The sequence below is a fragment of the Ipomoea triloba genome, chromosome 12 (assembly GCF_003576645.1).
Source record: "Ipomoea triloba cultivar NCNSP0323 chromosome 12, ASM357664v1".
Lineage (NCBI taxonomy): Eukaryota > Viridiplantae > Streptophyta > Magnoliopsida > Solanales > Convolvulaceae > Ipomoea > Ipomoea triloba.
The window spans coordinates 1,789,203-1,812,697 of NC_044927.1; the positions used below are offsets into that span (position 1 = coordinate 1,789,203).

The 23,495-nt window shown below is 35.9% G+C and overlaps 2 protein-coding genes across 5 annotated transcripts; both read right to left on the bottom strand.

Annotated features, from left to right (window-relative positions):
• Nucleotides 1-2,585: 2,585 nt before the first annotated feature.
• Nucleotides 2,586-12,857, bottom strand: LOC115999850 (alpha-mannosidase-like). Of its 4 annotated transcripts, none has more exons than XM_031239786.1 (30): nucleotides 12,716-12,857; nucleotides 12,010-12,528; nucleotides 11,809-11,892; nucleotides 11,423-11,511; nucleotides 11,161-11,335; nucleotides 10,903-11,022; nucleotides 10,741-10,824; nucleotides 10,574-10,645; nucleotides 10,348-10,461; nucleotides 9,800-9,900; nucleotides 9,610-9,703; nucleotides 9,046-9,213; nucleotides 8,854-8,943; nucleotides 8,343-8,408; nucleotides 8,194-8,250; nucleotides 7,379-7,598; nucleotides 7,038-7,174; nucleotides 6,624-6,689; nucleotides 6,470-6,529; nucleotides 5,871-5,936; nucleotides 5,517-5,564; nucleotides 5,298-5,417; nucleotides 4,923-4,988; nucleotides 4,534-4,646; nucleotides 4,342-4,426; nucleotides 3,934-4,044; nucleotides 3,736-3,831; nucleotides 3,611-3,658; nucleotides 3,220-3,288; nucleotides 2,586-2,947 (listed from the first exon to the last, which is right to left on the bottom strand). In XM_031239786.1, exons 2-30 carry the CDS (start codon nucleotides 12,226-12,228, stop codon nucleotides 2,759-2,761), a joined length of 3,027 nt encoding a protein of 1,008 aa, XP_031095646.1. In that variant the 5' UTR covers nucleotides 12,229-12,528; nucleotides 12,716-12,857; the 3' UTR covers nucleotides 2,586-2,758. The 4 variants fall into 4 exon arrangements, with proteins under 4 accessions (XP_031095646.1, XP_031095645.1, XP_031095647.1 ...); XM_031239785.1 differs by having other exon boundaries at nucleotides 5,871-5,942; XM_031239787.1 differs by lacking the exon at nucleotides 12,716-12,857 and having other exon boundaries at nucleotides 5,871-5,942; nucleotides 11,403-11,511; nucleotides 12,010-12,027.
• Nucleotides 12,858-14,695: 1,838 nt separating this feature from the next.
• Nucleotides 14,696-22,554, bottom strand: LOC115999184 (alpha-mannosidase). The gene is made up of 29 exons (XM_031238981.1): nucleotides 22,164-22,554; nucleotides 21,251-21,334; nucleotides 21,026-21,114; nucleotides 20,761-20,935; nucleotides 20,547-20,666; nucleotides 20,381-20,464; nucleotides 20,213-20,284; nucleotides 19,994-20,107; nucleotides 19,766-19,866; nucleotides 19,593-19,686; nucleotides 19,300-19,467; nucleotides 19,105-19,197; nucleotides 18,964-19,029; nucleotides 18,821-18,877; nucleotides 18,444-18,663; nucleotides 18,111-18,247; nucleotides 17,834-17,899; nucleotides 17,672-17,731; nucleotides 17,455-17,526; nucleotides 17,224-17,271; nucleotides 17,014-17,133; nucleotides 16,787-16,852; nucleotides 16,588-16,700; nucleotides 16,407-16,491; nucleotides 16,151-16,261; nucleotides 15,945-16,040; nucleotides 15,831-15,878; nucleotides 15,241-15,309; nucleotides 14,696-15,160 (listed from the first exon to the last, which is right to left on the bottom strand). The coding sequence occupies exons 1-29, from the start codon at nucleotides 22,380-22,382 to the stop codon at nucleotides 14,972-14,974; spliced, it is 3,036 nt and encodes a 1,011-aa protein (XP_031094841.1). The 5' UTR covers nucleotides 22,383-22,554; the 3' UTR covers nucleotides 14,696-14,971.
• Between the last annotated feature and the right edge of the window lie 941 nt (nucleotides 22,555-23,495).

The following is a 23,495-nucleotide window of genomic DNA, read 5'->3' on the forward strand; positions in this document are numbered from 1 at the left end:
TAACATTTGTAACTCATCACGTCTAATCATGTTGGCTCTTATAGTGAGATGAAAGTGTTGTTCTTTTTGTGTGGCCCTAAGCTTTGGCCTAGCTCTTAAATAACAATTGAATCACCCTCAATTAAACTTGTGTACAACACTTCTACCAATATATTAGCTTCTGCCAATATCTTAGTATAAGTACGTCTATAATAAATAACATACAATTCTGCAATAAGCTAAGACTGTGAGTCATTTTAACTGAATAAAAAAAAATTCTATTAACCAATCACTTGAGCAATCCTAACCATACCAATCAAACCAATAATCTAGGGTTGCCCCTTAGAGTTACCCTTCACATCCACCTTCATAAAACCCTCTTCAAACCTTAACAACAAATTAATACTTCAAATTTTGATTTACAACCCCATTCCTTCTCTTCTTTCTTTTTTAAAGTCACGATCGTTTCAATCCGGTGTTTTCGCGGGAATATAGTCATTGCCAACCAAATCTTCCTCAACAATTCTTGTTCTCAATCATTAACTATATGCATTCAATTAAAGAACATGATTGCATTCAAAAAAGATGAGTTATTATTAGTATTGCTAGCCCCATTCTAAGAAGTCATTTGGAATCTCTAGGCTTTAGCCCCCATCCAAGTTGCATTAGATTTAGTTAACACATTGGAAGTTGAAGCACTTTTTTGGTTAAATGCTCTTATGATCTTAAAAGTCACCCATGCAGCATCAAACCACTAATCTCTTGCACCCTTTGCTCAATTGCAACACAAAAATGCTTACCCCAAGTTCATCATATCCTAACTATTGCAACATTTCTTACACTCAAATTCTTTACAATTACTCCTTCAATTATGTCTCATTTACATGTCTTACTTTTCTTTTTAATCTGTCTGAAATATTTACTTCAAAAAATTAAAATTAAAATCACTATCATTTCATTTTTCTGACTTTACCCATTATGAATTTCTCATAGTTCTAAGCAATAATTGACTAAGTTATAATTGTACTTTGTACTAAGTACTACTTACTGCTTCTACTTAATTGATATTTTTTGTCTTCTTTATTCTCGTTAATTTTTGCATTTATACCAACAAAAAAAAACTATCTTAAGATTAGCCTTTTTATCTCTATTTTTCATCATTTCTTTATTCTCAATTACCACAAACTAATTTGCTCAAAAAAATTACAATAGAAAATTTCAAGTATTTCAATTTTCAAGATCAAAGATTCAAACAAATTATATGAAAAAAAACACCCCTAAATTATATGATAACTAATTTTTCAAAAGTATTAATCTTCAAAATCACTATCTTGAGGAAAATCTCCTATCTGGAGTGTAGAAAACTAACCTTGACATCGATTCTTTAAATGAATTGAAAGATTGCAAGATCCATGACTCTAATTTAATCACGAACTCCATATTCATATATTCACCAGGTTGAAGAGATGTGAGTCTCTATCTCAAAAAATTCTGAAAAAGCTGATGATGTAGATAACGTTCAACGAATTCCAAAAGTTGCCTTATTTCCCATTGAAGAAAAATCTATGATCATGAATTGTAGAATGCGTAGCTTATTTGGAGAAAAGAGAGAAATAACATCAATAGCAGAGAAAAGAAAAAGAAGTAGCTAGAGTGAATCGGTTTTCTCATATTCTTTTAGTGGGTGAAATTGTGAAAGAAAAGTTAAATAAAAAAGGACAAAATCGAAAGAAAAGTGACATTTTACTTCTTGCCTAAAAAGAGTGTGAAAAGTAACTCGAAAATCAAATCTAGACAAATGGAGTACTTCTACTCGTTATTGTTAGCGTTATATGATGGAAATTAAACCAAGAGGGGGGTGTTGGAGATCCGTTGGTGCACCACACCCATAATTTTAGAAAGTTACAAAACAGAACCCAACATGCCGACTTTAAAGACATATGCTCATGATCTAAGAAAAATAGATAAATTAGCGGACCAAAGTTGAAAACAAGCCTAGTAAGCCCAATTGCAATAGTTATTGTGTGGATCATGGTCCACACAGCTGTTTGAACTACGATCTTATATACATTTTTATAATTTATGATATACATTATTCTAACATATAAAATATATTATTTTAACACATAATGTACATTATCTTACACCAGAAGTTTTATTGTTCTAACTTATAATGTACATTATCTTACCCCCAGAAGTTTCATTATTCTAACGCATAATGTACATTATTCTAACACATAATGTATATTATTCTAAATCATAAAATTCAGCGATATCGTTTTGGACCGTGGTCCACACAATAATTTGCCTGAGTCATGCCTATTATTTAATGTGTGATTGGGTTTCAAAGAAGATGAATGAAAATCATACTTATTTAGGAAAAATGACTATTTTAGTCCTTGAATTATACGTATTATCATAATAACTCACATAGTCCTTGAATTTTTCTCATAGCTACTTTCCACCCTTGAACTGTTATCAAAATTACTCTTTTAATCCATGTATCATGTATGGATGAAAATCATTAAAACATAATTAAAGTTTGATAAAGTCTAAAATTAATTAATTATTTTAATTAAAACTTTCCAACTAAGCATTCATCACAACTTCAACTTAGACCATAAACATCTTTTTATATAATCTGAGATGTCTTGCAAGCATGGCACATAGTCCAACAAATGGCCATCCATTTGTTACATTAGTTTGTTTTTTGTAGGACATGTAACATTGGCATGTATATTCAGCAATAATCACATTTGCGATAATTTTTATTTATTTTTTAGAAGCATAACACAAAAGTGCGTATCTCCATGGGTCCCAGCTCCACTACTAAACTTGACATATCAACAGGACTGCCTCTAATTGGAGTAGGCTCACTGCCATTCTCACCCTCAGCCTTCCAACTCCTCCTCTTCATCTCAGATTTTTGTTGATTAGCAGATAAGCTCATCTCCTTGAGTGATTTTATCTGATTACACCAGATCATCATATATAAATAATGCACCAAACAAGTTAGTCAGGCTGTTAACTTGGTAAAGTTTGACTCCCAATGGAAGCGGCCTATTGGCTTTCTTGGTTTGAACCGGTCAGCTATAAGTAACCTAGGATGGTTTGCCTCATTGTGGTTTTTTGCCGGCTAGAGTTACAATGTGGGGTTTACCCATCAGTGCACACCCTTGAGTAGTGACTGCGCTTTCCCTTGTCACCCAAAAAAAAGGGAACTTTGTAGGCTATACTTACTGTTTTCCCAGGGAACATCTTCTTGAGTTCAACTTTCGCTAACGATGAATAATCAGCATCTTCGCCAGCCTGTTCATGAAGATAGTATGCATACAATGTAACTGCCTTAGTAAAGGAAAGTATTATTGTGGATGTCTCACATTGGTTAAGTCTACAGCTCTGTTTTGGTCATTCTATTCTTGTGTTTCACAAGGCGCTGCTGTTCTTTAAACTGGTATTCTTAGCCAATTTGTCAGTTTAACCTAGTTATAATTTGCCATGTCTTGTTTGATGTTTGACCTGTTTCCTTCTAAGTTTCCACCATGTAAAATGTATTCTTGGGAATAGACTACTTTTAAGTGCTTTTTGTTTCAAATTTATTATTGAGCAGGAGAGAAGCCTAAGATTTTACCTCGTATAGATGTGCGAAACGGAGTAGCACACCTCCATCAACCAACTCCTGCAATAACATTATCTCAGCCATAATCCATTCATCAAAAACAGATAACTGAGAGAGCATGAAACTTAAAGAATCACCTGCAGAGTAATTAATGCAACATTAAGAGGTAAACTGTAGTTTGGATCCATCATGGTCGCCTTAGTCAAATGAGATGCCTTCCATTCTTCTGGATTCTGCAACATAATTAGCCCAAAAGATTACAAGACAATTATACTATTTTATAGTTTAGAAACAGATAATAAAGGCTACCTATCTACAACTAAAATCGTACTGACCTCATGTCCAAAGGCCAACAGGAGCGGTGAATAAATTTCTTGGCCAGTTGTTCTGCGCCAATGAGATCCAGCACCTAGTTGGTTGACACTCACATAGTAGTTCCCTCGAATCTGACCAAGAAATGTAACTGTGGCAATCAGCCTATACTATACATTCACATCAATTGGCAATGGTTCAATTACTGCAAAGAGCAAGATTTGAAAGACTAATCATAGAAAAGGTGCATCCATTGCAGCAGATTTTGCGTTTAGTCAAAAGGTGTATTTCTTACTAGTTCAGAGGTAATGTTAACACATGCTGTAATTTCAATCCATGGTTTTAAGGTTTTTACTCTTAATTAATTATATTTTGAAATGCAGAGGGAATGCAATGACCAACAACTACAGAAAGGCTCATAGCATACGCACAGTAAGTCCCTCGCATGTGTCCCCAACGCATACTGTCTCATTAAGATTTCCAACCACTCCTCTAGAATCATCGTGGATCATTCGCCTGGTCAATGATCATATAGTATAATCAACTTCTTGTATTAATATCAAATACTGAGTGGAATGTCACTATAAAAGGGGGCAGTCAATGACTCAAGGTGCTTTTTGAACCTATGGAGCATTAGTTCTATTTCCCCATCCTGTATGCTGGCTCCACCAGTGGCACGGTCAACCAAAACAGAGAATTCTGATTTATTATCCACTGTGTAAATTCCAAGACTGATCTGAAGATAATAAGAAGACAAATATAAAGAAACAAAATAAGTATTTTTTTTTTATAACAAAAGCTCCAGTTTCTCATATGCTCTTATACTAAGTTGCCAGGCTTTCAAACTGTAGCTATGTTGGTGTAAATTTACCAAGGGCCATGTTCAGTTGTTCACCATGGAACATGGAATCTTTACTTACCATTTAGGACCCTTGTGTATGCTCTAATGAGAAAAATAGTCTATACACAATTCTACAAGGATTGACTTATCAATATGAGTTGGCAGAGTTACCGGGTAGTAGTTTCCTGCGACAGGTTCAGTAACATGGAGTGGCCAGTCAGATCTATAATTTCTAACCTGGGAAGCATCAGACAAAGAATGTAGCCAGAGTTATTTATCTAACAATGAGAAATGCCACATTTGAAATTACCAAGGGAATCAAGATGCATTATCTTTATAGCCCACACTCAAGAGAAAAGGATGTCAATACTCTTGTAATGGATAGAAAGAGGATTGAGATGAGTGGAACAGTACATTGAAATGGATAGAAAAAGGTCAACATTGGCCAAGTTAGAAAGAAGAAATAATATAAATGGCGCACACTTAAAAGAGAGTAACAGTACTAATAACAAAAGTATAAAGCTAGAAGATTGATATCAGACTCACCCTTTTAAGAAAGTCCCTTCCATTAGAATCAGTGTAGAACACTTTGTTGGTGGCCATATTAGATGTCATTTTTGTGATGATCTCTTTACCAATTTTGTCTTCTGTGGGAATTGGGCCAATCTTCAATAGAAAAAGACATTTATTTAAGGTTATGTCATTATTTCTCAGATAAGAAAAATATAACTAAATCGAAGTTTCAAAAGAGAAATATGACTTAACAGTGAATTCAACTTCAGCATGCTCTTTATCTCGGTAAACTCTAATGACCTGACATATAAAGCACATTAAGGATCAGTTTTAAGAGTCACATAAATCGAAACAATAATGATGGAAGTACTATGATTATTTATCTCAATCATTTTAAACTCTATACAGTATACTTTGATGCACTACATAGGAGAGGATCAATATATAGGATAGTCCATTTCAACCCTCTAATGCTTCATAAATTTTGTGATTTGATGGAAATGGAGATGCTTTTAAAGAAACAACACATTTAAAGCTTAACATAAAAGAACTCAGCAAGCTTATTATTTTAACCAATCCAGAGTCTGTACTCTGTAGCATAGGAACCTGATATATCCATGAGCTGAATTGCTGATGAACTTCATCAACCAGGGGTCCGCGTATGATCTTTACCTGAACCTATAAGCAATGAGCAAGTATTATGTTCCAGTTTCAAAAAATATATAGCCTCATAAAATTCAGTGTTCAAGTTGCACACAGTTATTTTTCCGCACTGTTGCTTTAGCATTATAAACAATGGTGTGGAAAAATAACTCAATATGAATTCATCATCCACAAAAGGCCATTATTCCAATTTGTCGAATTAGAGAGTAGGAGAAACCCAACTCTTGAGGAGAAAATGGCACAGGAGTGACCGAGTGGCATCAGTGAAGCAAAACAGCAGCATTTCTGGTCAGACTGGAGAGGAATAAAATGGATGTTTTGAGTGAGGGAAATGGGCTAGGGTTCTTTCAAATGTGGCCCTGTGTCAGGTTGAATCAGAGAGAAGGGTAAAAAGCCAATTGTTGAGGAAACATAGCATATAATCTAGGGCTACAATTAAGACAAAGTGATAGCTAATATATCTATCACATATAATATTTTAACACAATCATTTCAGAACTTAGCACAAGGAGCAATATTTAGTGAAAGGAAAGATTAAGTACCGATCTTGAAACAATATTTGGAGTTGCTTTATCAGGACGAAATATATATGCACCTGAAGCCTGCAATAAGCAATAAATTCAAGATTAGGAGGTTATCCACTAGCTCCTATCTGTGTACAGCATTCAATCTTCAAAGCAAAAGAAGATATACCACCTTTGAATTTGTGTCTCCTGCACTTGCAACATACCAAAGATAGTTTTGGTGTACTGTTATATCCACCTGGGAAAAGATCATAAATTACTACATGGTGATGAAACATCTTTTCAAACATCTCAGAAGGAAAACTCCTTCAATGAAATGAGAACATTCTCTTTTAGCCAAATGAGTTACAAATGAAATGAGTGCATTCTCCTTTAGATAAATAAGTTACAGCATCATTAAAGGTTAGAATCCAGCAAATGTGATCACAAAGCCTGCTTTCAAATTTTACCCTATAGTAAACCACCCCTAATACAAGGCTTTCAAGGGTGAGTAAGAAATTCTTGGCATCAAAAGGTGAAAATCATAACAAGAGCACAATATTCAGACTAATGTTATGTTTCAGATCTGAGGTAGAAGACAGTTTACCCCTGTTCTTGAATTAAAAAAGCGTTTGAGTTGTCCAGATTCTGATGAAAAGGACAGTTTCAGATTTTCTGATCCAATTTCAACAGTTCCATTCTGTGGAAGGCTCATCACCGAAATATAGCCACTACTGTGATTCCCTGCACCGTGTAACACAAAAAAAAGAAGCTGATGCATAAAGATAAAAAGGAAGTCATAGTTCAAATCACCAAATATTTCTATCCAAATTTCTTATGAGTGCATAATCTATTCAATATTTCCTTTCAAAATAAACCCACTTCAACAAAAGATTAAGGAAAACAAACACAAGATGAGTTGCAGAGAAGAAAGTTTTGCACATTTACCTTTCTGAGATGCTTTAGAAATAAAGTAGGAGTTCCACCCTAGAGGTGGCACGGATACTTGGAACAAAAGCCAATACTTCGGAGCATGTTTTGGTGATTTTCCAAGATATGCCTTGACGTAAAATTCTCTCAAGTTGCTAGTAACGTTATCCAACTCTATGTATTGTGCTTCTACAACATTTCCCATGGAATCTTGTACAATAAGATTTGCGTCATTGACCTGTCAATTGAATATTTCTCTAATGAGTAAAATGTAGGCAAAAAACATGTAAACCATGTAACAAGAAATGTGAACTAAATAACTGCAAAAAAATACATGTGTATTTATCTTGGGTGGGCTTAATTTAAAATTTAGAATTAACTTACAGTTTCTATGTTAGGTAGTAAGTTGCCACCCTTTGTTTATTGAGGTAAAAAAATGTACAGTTCCAGTTATGTTCACTTCAAACTTGGAAGGGGCTCTTTAAAAGTAAATTCAGGAAAAAATTTATTAGACATGTAATTCAATACATTATACATAACACATCATACAATATTGCCATATATGCCATTCAAAAGTTAAAAGTTAATTTTCATTATGGAGGCATCCTTGTTTAGATCTCATTGTAAAATGAGTTATTTGTGAATCCTAGGTCACTGTTCCAAAATGTAAGCCAAATTTAGAATGACCTAATAGTGTCAAATATCCAAACCTTTTGTAAAATTTTGAATTCTGTTCAAAAGGTTAGGATGTTTGGCACTATTAGACCTTAAAGTATTCACGAGAAGTCTAGCAGAAGTAAAATTATAAAGAATGAAGCAGAGTATGCATTTACCGGAATCCTGATGACATCACTGCGGTTCCATCCAAGTGAATTATATGCCACAACAACCTGTAATCAGAAACCATGTGATGTGACATTTTCTCAGGAAACTGGTAGATCAATAGATCATAGAGCAAATTCATAAGCAGAAGGTAGATTACCAAACTTTTCCCTTCTGTTATGTCTTCCTCTGTTGGTGGGCAATAACTTATATTGAGTAATTGACACTGTTCAGAAATTTAAAAAAAAAAAAATTAATGAAAGAAAATGTGTGCTAAAACACTATTGGATGGTTTGCTGAAAAGTTCCACTGAAAACAGAATGGAATTGTTTCTTCTAAAAGTGGCTCGGAAATAACAAATGTAGTTGCATAGAGTAGAAGTGGTGCATATAATTTACTATCACCACTCCATTTTGCAATCCAGAGGCTAATGAACAAGATGTTAAAGCTCAAAAATTGATCTTTCAGTGCCTCATTGGTGATTCATCATGCAGCTTAATGGATATTGGCCTCAAGTTACAGGGTATAAGTTAAATTGGCCATAAGCTATGCTAACCAAGCCACACCTTATGTATTCTTTAAGATGATAAACCCCGCCAAAGGCACACACAGGTGCCCCACGAATCATTTGATAGCAAAACTGAAAGAAGACTGCAAGTATGGAGCATCACCTGGTTAAATGATGATGGTGATCCATTGCATTGACCAATTGATTTTGAATTTACCAGGCATGATAAAGCTGAATTCACTACTGTTTCTGACTGCAAAAGATATAAAATTTGTAAACCTCAAACAGAATAAAGTTAGAGAACAGTGAGAGTACAAGGTGTGGTAAAGATCAAGTTTCAGAGAAAGAAGTCAACCTCCAAAGCTCCAATTGCCAGTCGTTTTGCATAGTCATTGGTTGTGTGCTGTTTTGCAGTACCAGTGACAGCATCATGGTGTTGCACAATTCCTAGAGCATCTGCAAGACTGTAAGTGTTAGGACCAGTGGATTTCCTTCCAGTCCAGCATTCCAATTGGCGGGCTGCCTGTTTTTACACAAATTAAATTTATTTTAGTATTCATTTTATACTATTACCGTGAAGGATTGAAGACCTCCATAAACGGTTAGATATAAATGCATTTATCAACACTGTGCACAACGTAAGGTACAGTGAGATGTGCATGGGCTAGTTGAAAATCCACATAAAGTAATTACTCCGTATGTAATATGGCATAATGGCATATAATTCATATACTTCCCTCCGAACACAAACTTTCATTAACTATAATGTGAAAAGACCAATATGAATCAAATTGTAATGTTGAAGGTAAAAATGTAAAATACTAAAAATATGCTGAATCCAAGCAACAGGTATATGGTATACTGAGGTTAGTACATAAAATTGACGCTAGAGGAAAGAAGAGATCTTTAACGATCTAACCAAATAGTATCCACTCAGCATACGAACATATCGCTTGAAAGCTGGGCGGCTAGTAAAGAAACCAGTCCAATAAGCCTTTGCACTGTCTGCATATCTAGAAGAAATAACAAAACAAAATCAGTATAATGGGCTGTGACAATCATATATTTATTGAAAATTGATATTATGAGAGAAATCAAGGGATGTTCACGGAAAATAATCATCTGTTTTCAGGGGCCAGGACTCATTTGTTGCATGCTTTGCATCAACATAAATTGATGGAGTAGAGTATAGAGCATTCACTCGACCATCCTGTAACAAAAGGAATGCAGGTGAAGTCTTTCTAGCTTCCATGTGCCATTGCAGACAGTACAACTATACAAACACCAATCTCACTTGAAACAAAAAAGTCATTGTACAAGAAAGGTACTAGGTAAACTTCCATCATCAAGGCATGTAAATGCCTATCTTCTCCTTATCAAATTCACCCCTCCTAATGTCAAACTCATCCAGCCTTCATCTCAAAGACTTCATAAGTATGCTAATGACCATTGGGTCAAGTGGCCAAGGGGGAGGCCTCCTAACCTCAGTGTTACAAGTGCAATCCCAGCCCCTCTCAAGTGTACCCCAACAAAAAAAATGAAGTGAACAGAATAATTCTTAATAGCAACATGACTAGCTTTATGAAAGAGAAAAAGAAGCCAGCAGGTTGGCACTTTGCTAATAAAGTCTTACTGATTTGAAAGCAAATGGAATTACCTTGTTGACATAGTGAATTAATTTATCCATCTGCCTGAACCATGATTCAGCATACTGGTATTGGAAGTCATCCCCCATTGTCCACATGATATGGTTTGCACGTGTTACATTTGCCTGTGAATCAAGGATGGTGTAAGCATCATACCATGGAAATGTGATATTCTAACTTTTGGTAACTCCATGCAATAAGCTTTGATTGGATTAAAAGTTTGTTGAATGACTCTACTTGCATCAGAGCAGCATTGATAAAATCATTAACACGCTCCTCAACATTGAAGTCAAAGAGAAGAGGATTGTCCTGCAAATTTTAGCATGCACAAATTGTTAGGATCTATAGGTGCATGATAAGTTGAAACTGAATTTAAGTTATATATATTCTGTGGTTGGTAGAACCTGGACAGGAACAAAGTCAACATCCACCTCAAAATCGAAACCATCTGGTGGACTATAGTGAACAGGAAATGCATTAGCAAATATCTGCACAGGACCAACACTTTATCATTTGAAAATTAGGCAATTTAAGGAAAAAGATACAAAGAACTCGTATTGGCAAACCTGAGATGAAGAGCCAAAAGTTTTCGACCCAAGCCATATAACCTCAAGGGATTTTTCACTCTTACGTTTTTCTCTGTCTTGATAATCAATACGTGCAAAATGCACTGAATCAAAGCCAACCTATCAAAGGACAGAAGAATTGGTCTGATTGTCTGAAATTAGTGATCAAATGAGTCAAAATTTTCATGATTTTGAAATTTAACTTGAACTTAAGTAGCAGTCAAATGGTGCTCCTAATAAATGGAAACACTTAAATACCTCAGCTGCAAGAAGATAAGCTTGCACTGCAGAATGCCCAAATGGATCAATCTGCCACCCAGCACGCGGTGTTGTATTGAACTGACTCTTTATTAGCTGATGTCCTAAAGTTGTTTGGTCAATCATATCTATGTAATGGCACGTTGCCTCGTCGTGCATACACCAGCCACCATTTCTGCATTAAATTATTAATTTTTATCATTATAAAAACAACTGCTCCAGTATAAGGTATCTTTAAGTACCTCATGAACAATGAACATACACGAATTCTAACTGGCCAGAAGCTACTAGCTCTTTTACTTCTTGGTGAACCTCTGGGCTTTGCTCTACCCACCATCGGTGAAAAAATGCCTTCAAGACACTAAATTTAGTTCCAGTCTCTAGATGCTTAAAAGGTGGAAAATGAATGTAATGTTCACAGGACTTGGGAAGCATACAATTCCAGTGAAGTATGCATCCAAGAAGATGCACTTCAAAAAAAAAATTAGTTCATTGTTTGCCATCAGTCATAGATGTCTATTATGATACTTCTGCACAGATAGCATGAAGAAACAATGCTACATAAATTTTGAAGTCCTACTGCAGCAAAGCCTACCAACATAAGTTCACCTAATTAGCAATCCAATCCAAATGCATAAAACCCTTTACCATCTCAGCAAATATAAACTTCCGATTGCGATTGCGGCGCAGCGATGTTACAACCGAGTCCAGCACATTCTCAACACATGCACCCTGCTAATAATCCTCGTTAGCTTCATATTTTAACAAAGGTAACTATAGTGTGGAGTGAAAAACTATATGCTGACATTAATACACACACACTGTATATACAGAGCTACAAGTATTGACCTGAATGCTGTTATTTGATCCAATGTAGTACTGATCGACTGTCTTCAACCAACCCACATCATCATGGGAGTGAGGAACCAAATGCACATTCAATTTGCCTTCAACAATGCCACCACCAGTGTTGTACTTTCTGTATCCACTCGCACTAATGCTTCCATATGAACATACAACAAAGAAAACCAATATTGCAATTGAAACTAAACCAGCAAAACTCCCCATGTCTAGCCCAAACCCATGGTTTTCTCAAATGACAATAGGATATATATGACAGTCGGATCCAAGACTTCAGTAGAACAAACATAGGGCCATCTGATTGACGGCGACAAATAGTCATTGATTTCTGACTTGGAAAATCTTAGGCGGCTACTGAATTTTCGCATTTTCTTTCGCCGCCCTGTCAAGACTTTTCCGATAAAAACAGAGAGAAGAACCAAGGATGAGCACATTTTGTAGCTTTTGATGGTGACTTCTGGCTAGTTTAGTTTTGGACTTCACTACCAGCAGGCAGATTCGGCATTACTGATCCAATACAAAATTAATTCCGTTATTTGATTAACCAAATAGTGTTTCTTATTCACAAAATCGACTCTATTCCAATTTTTTTTCAGTGTATTTCAATAAGTTAGGGATTAAACATGTGTGAAATCATAAACTGCAGCCACTAGATTGCGAAATCTTTGGCATTGACTCGCCAAGGTGTTGTTACCTTGGCATAAATGAACTTGGAGCAAGTCTCTTGTGGCAATGGCATGGCGAGATCATCAACGCAGCATTTCTTATCAATAAAGTGCAGGATCGTGCCGGGAAATGAGAGGAGGGTTTCTAGAAAAAAGACTCCGGCACCGGAGGAGCAGAAGGGAATAAGGGCGAGCTGCCTGAGCAGTTTCGACATCGCTCGGAAACAGTTTCACCACATCTTTCGTCAATGGTCGTTATTCATATTCCCGCCGAGCACTAAAACATATCTGAGTGACGTTAGAAATGTGAATTAATTTTGTTATGACATCAATATTTTAAGGTGTGTACAAAATTTTAATGTAAACTACACTAAAATAATTATATATTTCATGCCAAACATCTTGTGCTCAGATGACATGTAGTGACTCTCTCATATGGGAGATCAGAATATTAAACGATCAATTGAACTGCACATACGAACAATTAATTAATCTTTCATTCATGGATGAAGGCCGGTTTCCTAGAAAAGTAAACGTTCAATCAATGAACTTTTAAAATTAAAAATAAATATTTAGCATATTAAATTAAAAATAAATCTTATATCACTAATCTTCTTACAAGATGAATCATGTTTTCATGATATAATTATTGACTCAAATCTAAATAGGCTCATTTTTTTAAAATTTAAAAAAGTTATAGTAGCTCAAGGTTGAACTCGAATTCGATTAGACTTAAAATTTTAGACTCATGTTTAACTATTAATTTTTATAAGGCTTGATGTAAGGACGGATAGCTTTTTCGCAAGATTCTGAAGTTTGCTACATCACTCTAGAACTTTCCGATACTTGTATACAACATCCCATAGGTTGTAGAATAATCTAGAGAATGTAGAGATACTTAGAATATTCTTGAACCATATGAAATCCTCAAATGTGTATAGATAATTTTAGAGGATTTAGAAGGACAACCATAGCCGTAGAATCAAATAGATCTCCACCGTCTATTGAGGAGGTGGAATGGGTATAAATACCCACAAGGGGCCTTCATTGGTAAGCATCTAAGATTCGAGGTTCAAGTTTTCTACAAAGTTCACGAGTTCCCTTTCATATTTTTGCGAAGGAACCATGTACCTTCAAGAAAATTAGGAATTCAAAACCAAAAGAAAATTAAGAATACCATGTCTATCAAAAATTCATCGTCACAAAGCACTCTCCCATGATAAATCAACGGCAGGAATGTTGTATCAATCATGAATCATATCATCGTCTGATTCTCAACATGAATGTCGTATCAATCATGAATCATATTCTCCCGTTGAAGAATTCTGTGAATATTAGAAACTAAGAAAATGGAACACGCAATATGAAATTTCAGGGTCGCACTCATGGTGAACAAGAAAGAAAGAAATCAAGATGACAAACATCTCATTGTAAACAAGAAAGAAATTAAGATGACAAACATCTAATTGTGAACAACATCGTTTTGAGCGAAATAACCGGTGTATTTTTTAAGTTAATATTTAATATTTTAGTAATAACTATTAAAGTATTATATAATTTATAATTATTAGTCTTTAAAAAATTAAAAATACTTAAACAAACGTAGGCTCATTTTTCCTCATTCGATAATATAAAAATAAATGTGATACAGTATCTTTTGAGATGAACGGTAGTATCAGTTACGGAGCTCCGTTACGACTCACGGCAGCCGTTTCTAACTTACTGAAACGACTTCGTTTTGTGATCATGGTACACCGTATCAAGACATTATCTCTAAATCACACAATATTTCAACCTATTTTATTGTTAATGATATAAAAGAATTAATTAGGTATTTCAATAAGGTTGAACTCGAATTCAATTATACTTTAAAATTTTAGACTAATGTTTAACTACTAATTTTTATAAGGCTTGAGCTCAATTCAATTGGATCAAATTTAAACTGAATTTCATATGACTCATGAACAACTCAACAAGTAAAGCCAACAAGTCTTGAGTTTAAACTCAACTCACATTCAAATTTAACTGAATTCGAATCAAGTTTTGATCAAACAGCACACAAATAACTTGAGTCATTTAGGCCCTTACAACTTTTAAAAGTAAATTTTGATTCCAACACATTTAAAAAACAAAGGTTCAACAGACAACTGAAATCAACTGCAGCCACATGGCCTTTATTTATCAAAACTTCCCAAACTTTTACAAGTTTATTAAAAGTTTGTATGGTACTTAACATTGACATGACCATTAATAACCATAAATCTGCAATAATTTTTATTTCTTCTTCAAAAACTCAACACAAAAGTCCTTATCTCCATTGGACCCAGCTCAACTACTAAACTTGACATATCAACAGGACCACCTCGGATAGGAGTAGGCTCTTTGCCTTTGTCACCTTCAACCTTCCAACTCATTCTCTTCATCTCAGATTTTAGCTGATTTGCAGACAAGCTCATCTCCTTCAGTGCCTTTATCTGATCATCACACACATAATGAACCAGCAGACCATCATATACACATGAGAAAACACAGATATCTCGTGGGATATACTTACATTTTTTGCGGGGAACATCTTCTTGAGTTCAACTTTAGCTACCGACGAGTAGTCAGCATCCTCGCCAGCCTGTTCGTGAAGATAGCGTGCATATGTTATAATCTAAGATTACTGGGCTATAATGCACATGAGTCGAACCACCACACTAAAAGACTGAATGCAATCAATTAGCTAGTCTAATCATGACCTTATAAACTCATATGTTTCTCTCTTATTTTTAAAAATTGTGGGACTCTAACAGCATACAATTTAAATGTGTTAATTAAGGAAGTATATTATATTGTTTGTTCATCATGCATCTGAACTTTAGATCAGGTCTAACGGAATCATATTTTGCAAGGCTAAAACTGCCACGTCTTGTTTGCTGTTTTTTTTTAGTGACGAGAGAATCTCGCAGCACTACCCGAGGGTGTGCACTGGGTGCCTTGTGACCCTAACTGGCAAAGGACCACAAGGAGATAAACCAGTCTAGGTTGTCATAATTGACCGTATTGTTTGCTGTTTGACAAGTTTCCTTCTTGTCTCACTTTCTAAGCACAAGATTCCTCCATGTAAAATGTATATATACATGTGAAAGACTAAGAATTTACCTCGTATAGATGAGCGAAACGTAGCAGTACGCCTCCATCAGCCAACTCCTGCAATAACACTATCAGCTATAGTCCATTTATCAAGAACAGATAATTGAAAGCCTAAATGATCACCTGCAGAGTAATTAAGGCGACATTAGGAGGTAAACTGTAGTTTGGATCCATCATGGTGGCCTTAGTCGAGTGAGACGCCTTCCATTCTTCGGGATTCTGCAGCACAATTAGCCCAAAGAAACCGAAGACAATTATAACATCTGACATTTTCAAAGAGACAGTAAAGGCTACTTAAGATGTGCTCTTGGACTAAAAATTGTACTAACTGCGTGTCCAAAGGCCAAGAGGAGGGGCGAATAGATTTCTTGACCGGTTGTTCTACGCCAGTGAGATCCCGCACCTAGTTGGTTGACGCTCACGTAATAGTTCCCTCGAATCTGAGCAAGACATGGAACAGCGGGAAATTAATCAACCTATACACTACTCGCTTTCATTGGCAGCAAGTCGAGTTTACTCGTACATTTTGAAACAAAAAGGGGATTTATTCACCAACAAGTACATAAAAGCTCATGGCATACTCACACTTAGTCCATTGCATAAGCCCCCAACGCATACTGTCTCATCGAGAGCTTCTCCTACTCCTCTAGAATCATCATAGATCGTTCGCCTGCTCAACGAGGATAAAATATAATCGACTTTTGTATCAAGATCAAATACGAATTGAAATGCAATATGACACAATAAAGGGGGTGCTTTTTTAAACCTATGGAGCATTAGTTCTATTTCTCCATCCTCTATACTGCCTCCTCCAGTGGCACGGTCAACCAGAACAGAAAACTCTGATTTATCGTCCACTGTGTAAATTCCAAGATTGATCTGAAAATAATAATAACAAGGCAAATATAAAGAAAATCCGACAATTCCATAAGGATCGACGCATCAATATGAGTTGGTAGAGTTACCGGATAGTAGTTTCCTGCTACAGGTTGATTAACTTCGAGGGGCCAGTCGGATCTAAAATCTCGAACCTGGGAGGCATCAGATGTAGCCAGAGTTATTCATGTAACATTCAGAAATACGACATTTGAAATTACTAACGGAAGCAAGGTGCATTAGCCTACGTGCAACAGAAAAAACATTTGAAAACGTTTGATACTGCATTAAGTTAGAAGACAGATATTAGACTTACCCTTTTGAGAAAATCTCTTCCATTAGAATCAGTGTAGAACACTTTGTCGGTGACCATATTAGTTGTCATTTTTGTGATGACCTCTTTACCTTCACTGTCATCTGTAGGAATTGGCCCGACCTTCAATTGAAAACGTACAAGTAAAGTGTAAGCCTTTATTTCTCAGATAACAAACATATAAGTTCGAGCATGCTCTTTATCCTTACTTACAGTAAATTCGAATTCAGCATGCTCTTTATCCTTGTAAACTCTAATGACCTGACAGAAAGCTCATCGAGCATCAGTTTTAAGGGTCACACGGTCTCAAACACTCAAACACACAAGTATTATAAACACACTTTATCCTTCACATGTTTCTGAAGAAACAATGCTCGTTTAAAACGTATTTAGGAAAGAATTTGGCAAAATTTATTATTGAAACAGACTACAAAGAATTGGAACCTGAGATATCCATGAGTTGAATTGTTGATGAACTTCATCGACCAGGGGTCCTCGTATGACCTTTAGTTCAACCTATAAGCAATAGCCAAGTATGACAAATAATGGCGTGGAAAATAACTAAGTACGAATTCATTGTTGATGACAGGTGTGTATTCCAATCAATCATTTCGGTACTTTGCAAGAAGATCAATATTTAGTGGAGGGAAAGATTAACTACCGATCTTGAAACAATATTTGGAGTTGATGACTCTGGTCGAAATATATATGCACCTGAAGGCTGCAACGTAACAGGTAGTATATACAAGATTAGGAGGTTATCATCTCATCTCGTGTTATCTGTTCTCTACATTTAATAATCACAGGAAAAATAGATATACACCTGTTGATCCTCGCCTCCCGAACTTGAAGCATACCAAAGATAGCTTTGCTGCACCGGTATATCCACCTGGTAAAAGTTCACAAGTTACTTGTTAAGAGTTTCACATTGAAAAATAAGATAAACATATGAGTTTATAAGGCCATGGATTAGACTAGTTTTTTAGTGTGGTTTGGCCATGTGCATTATAGTCCAGTTAAGTGGCATTGCTAAATATAAGCCTCTTAAGGATAGGTTACTTAATTTTAGTGTTTCGGTTCTCAAGTAGAAGACAGTTTACCCCTGTTTTTGAATTAAAAATACGTGTAAGTTGTCCGGATGCCAATGAAAAAGACAGTTTCAGATTCCCCGGTCCAATTTCAACAGTTTCATTCTTTTCGAGACCGATGGCTGAAATATAGCCATTATTGCGACTCCCTGCATCATGTAACACAGAAAAGAAGCTAATGCATAAAGATCAAAACAAAGCCATAGTTCAAATCGCCCAACATTTCCATCCAAAGTTCGTATAGGAAGGAGTTCAAGATCTATTTAATACTTCATTTCAAAATAAAGTCGAGTAAAGCAAGCATACATAAGATGAATTGCAGAGAAGAAAGTCTTGAAGGTGTACCTTTATGAGACGCTTTAGAAACAAAGTAAGAATTGAATCCTAGAGGTGGCACAGATACTGGGAACAAAAGCCAATACTTTGGCGCTTTTTTTGGTGACTTTCCTAGATAAGCCTCGACATAAAATTCTCTCAAGTTGCTCGTGACATTATCCAACTCTATGTATTGTGCTTCTATGACCTTTCCCATGGAATCGTGTACAACAAGATCGGCGTCATTAACCTGTTAATCGAAACATGTAACTTATTACAGCACATTATAGAGATATCATAAATCACTGCCCATTTATGATATAACTTTTCCAATTAAATCCAAACATTTCAAATTAGAATCGACCTTTTGTTTTGGTAACTTTAAAAGAAGAAGGGTATGCATTTACCGGTATCTTGATGACATCAGTGCGTTTCCACCCAAGTGAATTATAGGCCACGATAACCTGTAATATAACAACCATACAAAGTGAGATTTTCACCAGAAAATGAAAATATGCGGTGCTTATAAGTAGAAGGAAGATTAGATTACCAAACTCTTCCCTTCTGTTATATCTTCCTCGGTTGCCGGGCAATAACTTATATTGAGTAATTGGCACTGTTAAAGCAACAAAACAATAATTAAAGAAAAGAAGAAAACACAAGAAGATGGATAGCTGGTCGGGAACATCACCTGGTCAAATGATGATGTTGATCCCCCCTTGCATTTGCCGTTCGATTTTGAATTTACCAGGCACGATAGAGCTGAGTTCACTACAATTTCCGACTGTAAAAGACATGGAGTATTATATTTTTAAAGCGAGAGAACAGTGGGCACAAAAACGAGTTGTAAAGATCGAGTTTCTGATCGAGAAAGATAGATGTTCACCTCTGAAGCTCCAATTGCCAATCGCTTCGCATAGTCATCTGTCGTGTGCTGCTTTGCAGTACCAGTGACAGCATCGTGGTGCTGCACAATTCCTAGACCATCTGCTAGACTGTAAGTGTTAGGACCGGTGGATTTCCTTCCCGTCCAAAATTCTAGCTGGCGAGCCGCCTGTTTTTACACATTCAATTTAGTTTACTATTCATTTTTGTATGAACTAACTCGATCTATACTGAGTTGAACACATTACAACATTGACTATAGTGGAAAGAAGAAGAGATGTGTAATGAGCTAACCACATAGTATCCACTCAGCATACGAACATATCGCTTGAAAGCGGGACGACTGGTAAAGAAGCCAGTCCAATAAGCATTTTCACGATCTGCATATCTACAACAAAAACGGGATAAATTTAGTATATATCATGGATTAAAACTTGACATTTTGAGAGAAATCAAGGGGTTCTCACGGATAATAATCATCTGTTTTCAGGGGCCAGGCCTCATTTGCAGCATGCTTTGCATCAGTATAAATTGACGGGGTAGAGTATAGAGCATTTACTCGACCATCCTGTATAAAAAGGAAAGCGTTTAAAGCCCTTCTAGCCTCACCTCCCTTCTAAATGGTAACGATGACTATATTCCAATCGAAATGGGGAAAGTTCGGCACATTTCTAATTGAAAGCAAATGGAAGTACCTTGTTGACATAATGAATTAGTTTATCCATTTGCTTGAACCAAGACTCGGCATACTGGTACTGGAAGTCATCCCCCATCGTCCACATGATATGATTTGTACGCGTTACATTTGCCTGTGGATATCATAAAATGGAAGCGTGATATTCTAACCTTTAGTAAGTCCATAACTTCCAAACAAAAGCTTAGATTGGATTAAAAGTTTGTCGAACAACTCTTACTTGAATCAGAGCAGCATTCACAAAATCATTAACGCGCTGCTCAACGTTCAAGTCAAAAAGAAGAGGATTATCCTGCAAATTTTATGCACAAAATGTTAAGATTGATAGGTTGATTTTAAGTTAAAAACCGGCCTTTTCAATTTATATATACACTCTGTTTGGTAGAACCTGGACTGGAACAAAGTCATCGTGCACTTCAAAATGGAAACCGTCTGGTGGACTATAGTGAACCGGAAATGCATTTGTAAATATCTGCACAACAACAATACTTAATCATGAGTAAATTTGCCAATTTTAAGGAAATCACGCGGAGAAATTAATTAAATTGACAAACCTGAGATGAAGAACCAAAAGTTTTGGACCCACGCCATACAACCTCGAGAGACTTGTCGTCCTTTCGTTTTGCTCTGTCTTGATAATCAATACGAGCAAAATGCACAGAATCGAAACCTAACTGTCAAAGGAACCAAAATTTCACGATCTTACAATATAACGAAACTTAAGTAGCACTTGTGTGTTGCTTCAAACGAATGGAAATGCTTAGTTACCTCAGCCCCGAAAAGATAAGCTTGCACTGCAGAATGCCCAAATGGATCAATCTGCCATCCAGCTCGCGGGGTTATATTGAACTGACTCTTTATCAGCTGATGTCCTAAGGTCGTTTGGTCGATCATATCTATGTAATGGCACACTGCCTCGTCGTGCATACACCATCCGCCATTTCTGCATCAAATTATGCCTTTTCGTTATACAATTACAGTCACTACGCCAATATAACGTGTCTTTTAAGTACCTCCAAATCAATGTACATACATGAATTCAAACTGGCCAGAAGCTACTAGCTTTTTCACTTCTTCTTGAATCTCTGGGCTTTGCTCTACCCACCATCGATTGAAAAATGCCTTCAAAACACCCATCTTTAGTTCCAAATTCCAATCTCTACTAACTCAAGCGGGAGAGGGGAGAGGACATAACTCGAGGCATACAATTCCAAATGAAAAATAAATCATTAGTCATCCAAATGGATAAACTGTTTACCATTTCAGCAAATACAAACTTCCTATTGGGATCGCGGAGCAGTGACATAAAAACCGAGTCCAACACATTCTCGACACATGCACCCTGCACCAACCATTATCAAGCATCAGGTGTTCGTTCAAATTTCCATAAACTCCCATAGCTTCTTATTTTAAGGAAACAAAGTTAATCAAGCAAACTAGTCACTGTATAGTGCAGAGTCAAAAACCATATAGAGACATTTACAGACACAATACACATACATATATGCATATCCACAAGTGTTGACCTGAATGCAAACAAGTCTTCTCATAACTATAGTGCAGAGTCAAAAACCATATACAGACATTTATACATACAAATATACAATACACACACACACATATAGGAGCCAACCCCAACTAAGATGGTCATGCTGCTGACTTGGTAACCACAAGGTTTGACTCCCAGCAGGAGTGACCGATTGAGCTTTTCTGTTTGAGCCAGTCGAGGGCAACACCTGCCTATTGGCCATCTTGGTTTAAACCGATCAGCTATGAGCAACTTAAGTGTCTTTTGCAGGCTTGGGTTACAACCTAAGTTAGTTTAATTCCTTGTGGTCGGAGTTCACCCAATACTTTGGTTGTTGACTTGGTAACCACAAGGTTACAAGTTCGACTCACAGGTAAAGCGGTCTATTGACCTTCTTGATTTGAACCAGTCAGCTAAGATCACAAGACAGAATTTACCCAATGCACACCCTCGATTAGTGGTTGCAAGTTTCTCTCGTCACTAAAAAAGAAATACACACATATATATGCATATCCACAAGAATTGAACTGAATGCAAACAAAACAAGTCTTCTCATAACCATAGTGCAGAGCCAAAAACCATACACAGCCATTTATACATACAACACACACACACACATATATGTATATCCACAAGTATTGACCTGAATGCTGTTGTTTGATCCAACATAGTACTGATCGATGGTCTTCAACCAGCCAACATCATCATGGGAGTGAGCCACCAAATGCACATTCAATTTGCCATCAACAATGCCACCCCCAGTGCTGTATCTTCTGTACCCACTAGCCCCAGTGCTCCCATATGAACACACAACAAAGAAAACCCAAACTGCAGCTGAAACTAAACCAGCAAATCCCCCCATTTTTAGCCCAATCCCTCAAACCCCTGATGATCTTCAGGAGCCACTATGGGACATTATATATAGTGTTGGCCCTATACAGATCAGATTAATGTGATTTATAACAAATGCCATATTTATTGTAATCTGTAGGCAATGTAGTAAATTGAAGCAAAGGATTCTGTGTAATAAGCATGACACTAGGCACTACAAAACAAGAGTCAAGAATAATCAACGTTGGCTGCTGATGGAGACAACAAAGACTCATTGATTTCTCCATTCAAGGCTGTTTATTTATTAAAAAAATAAAAAAATTTTGTAGTAAATTTTGCAGTAAGTAGTACAGAGTATGGTTTACGTTGAATTATTAAAACTTGGTTTAATTGCCTGCAAATTAATGAATCCTACCATAAATTACAATAACACATTGAATTACATTAGATAATACAAAATGTAATTTCAACCATCCATGAAAGGGTCTCGAGTTTTAATTCACAAAATTCAATCTCAAAAGAAAATATTTTACAGTGTTTAACATTCTAACATATATGAAATAAATATTAGTTTTACTATATGATATTAATTGATTATTAGTGAGAAAACTTGATTAAAAAAAAAAACACAACAACAACAACATTGACAAAAGCGAAACGAACTAAGAGGCTGCCGGCTATAAAATTTAGGATGTTTTTCTGAGCGCTCTGTAAAGACTTCTCCGATAAAAACAAAGAGAAAGATGACCAAAGGAACATGTCTTGTACGCAAAAGGGCCAGCTTTTGATGGTGACCTTCTGCCAAAGACTAGTGTTCAAGTGGGCTCTCTCAAATAAGAAGTCACAAGTTCAAATATCTATAGAGAAAATGATTTTTTTTACGTCAATAAAATGAGGAAGAATGTATGATAAATACTACGTTGTAATAGAGTCAACAAAATTAAAAAAAATTCAAAAAAAAAAAGCAATATTAAAACAATTAGTAACTGATCAACTTTTTTTATCATAGTAATTCTTCAGAAACAGTTCTTTCAAACATAATTTAGCTTCACTAGTTAAAATCTTTTTTTAGGGATGAGAGAAATTCATAATCACTCAAGAATAAAATTCAATTATATTTAATAGTATTCAAACTACACATAAG

Bases quoted from the DNA above. Each gene is read 5' to 3' on its own strand.
- LOC115999850 (XM_031239785.1), bottom strand. From the start codon at position 12,228: ATGGGGAGTTTTGCTGGTTTAGTTTCAATTGCAATATTGGTTTTCTTT. The intron at 9,901-10,347 runs GTAATTCCATTT...CTTTTGTTACAG, and splicing joins TAATTCACTATGTCAACAAG to GATGGTCGAGTGAATGCTCT. The intron at 8,409-8,853 runs GTGATGCTCCAT...ATTTCTGAACAG, and splicing joins CACCATCATCATTTAACCAG to TGTCAATTACTCAATATAAG.
- LOC115999184 (XM_031238981.1), bottom strand. From the start codon at position 22,382: ATGGGGGGATTTGCTGGTTTAGTTTCAGCTGCAGTTTGGGTTTTCTTT. The intron at 20,108-20,212 runs GTAAGAGTTGTT...TGATATCCACAG, and splicing joins TGAATGCTGCTCTGATTCAA to GCAAATGTAACGCGTACAAA. The intron at 18,664-18,820 runs GTAAATGCATAC...TTCGATTAACAG, and splicing joins CTGATGTCATCAAGATACCG to GTTAATGACGCCGATCTTGT.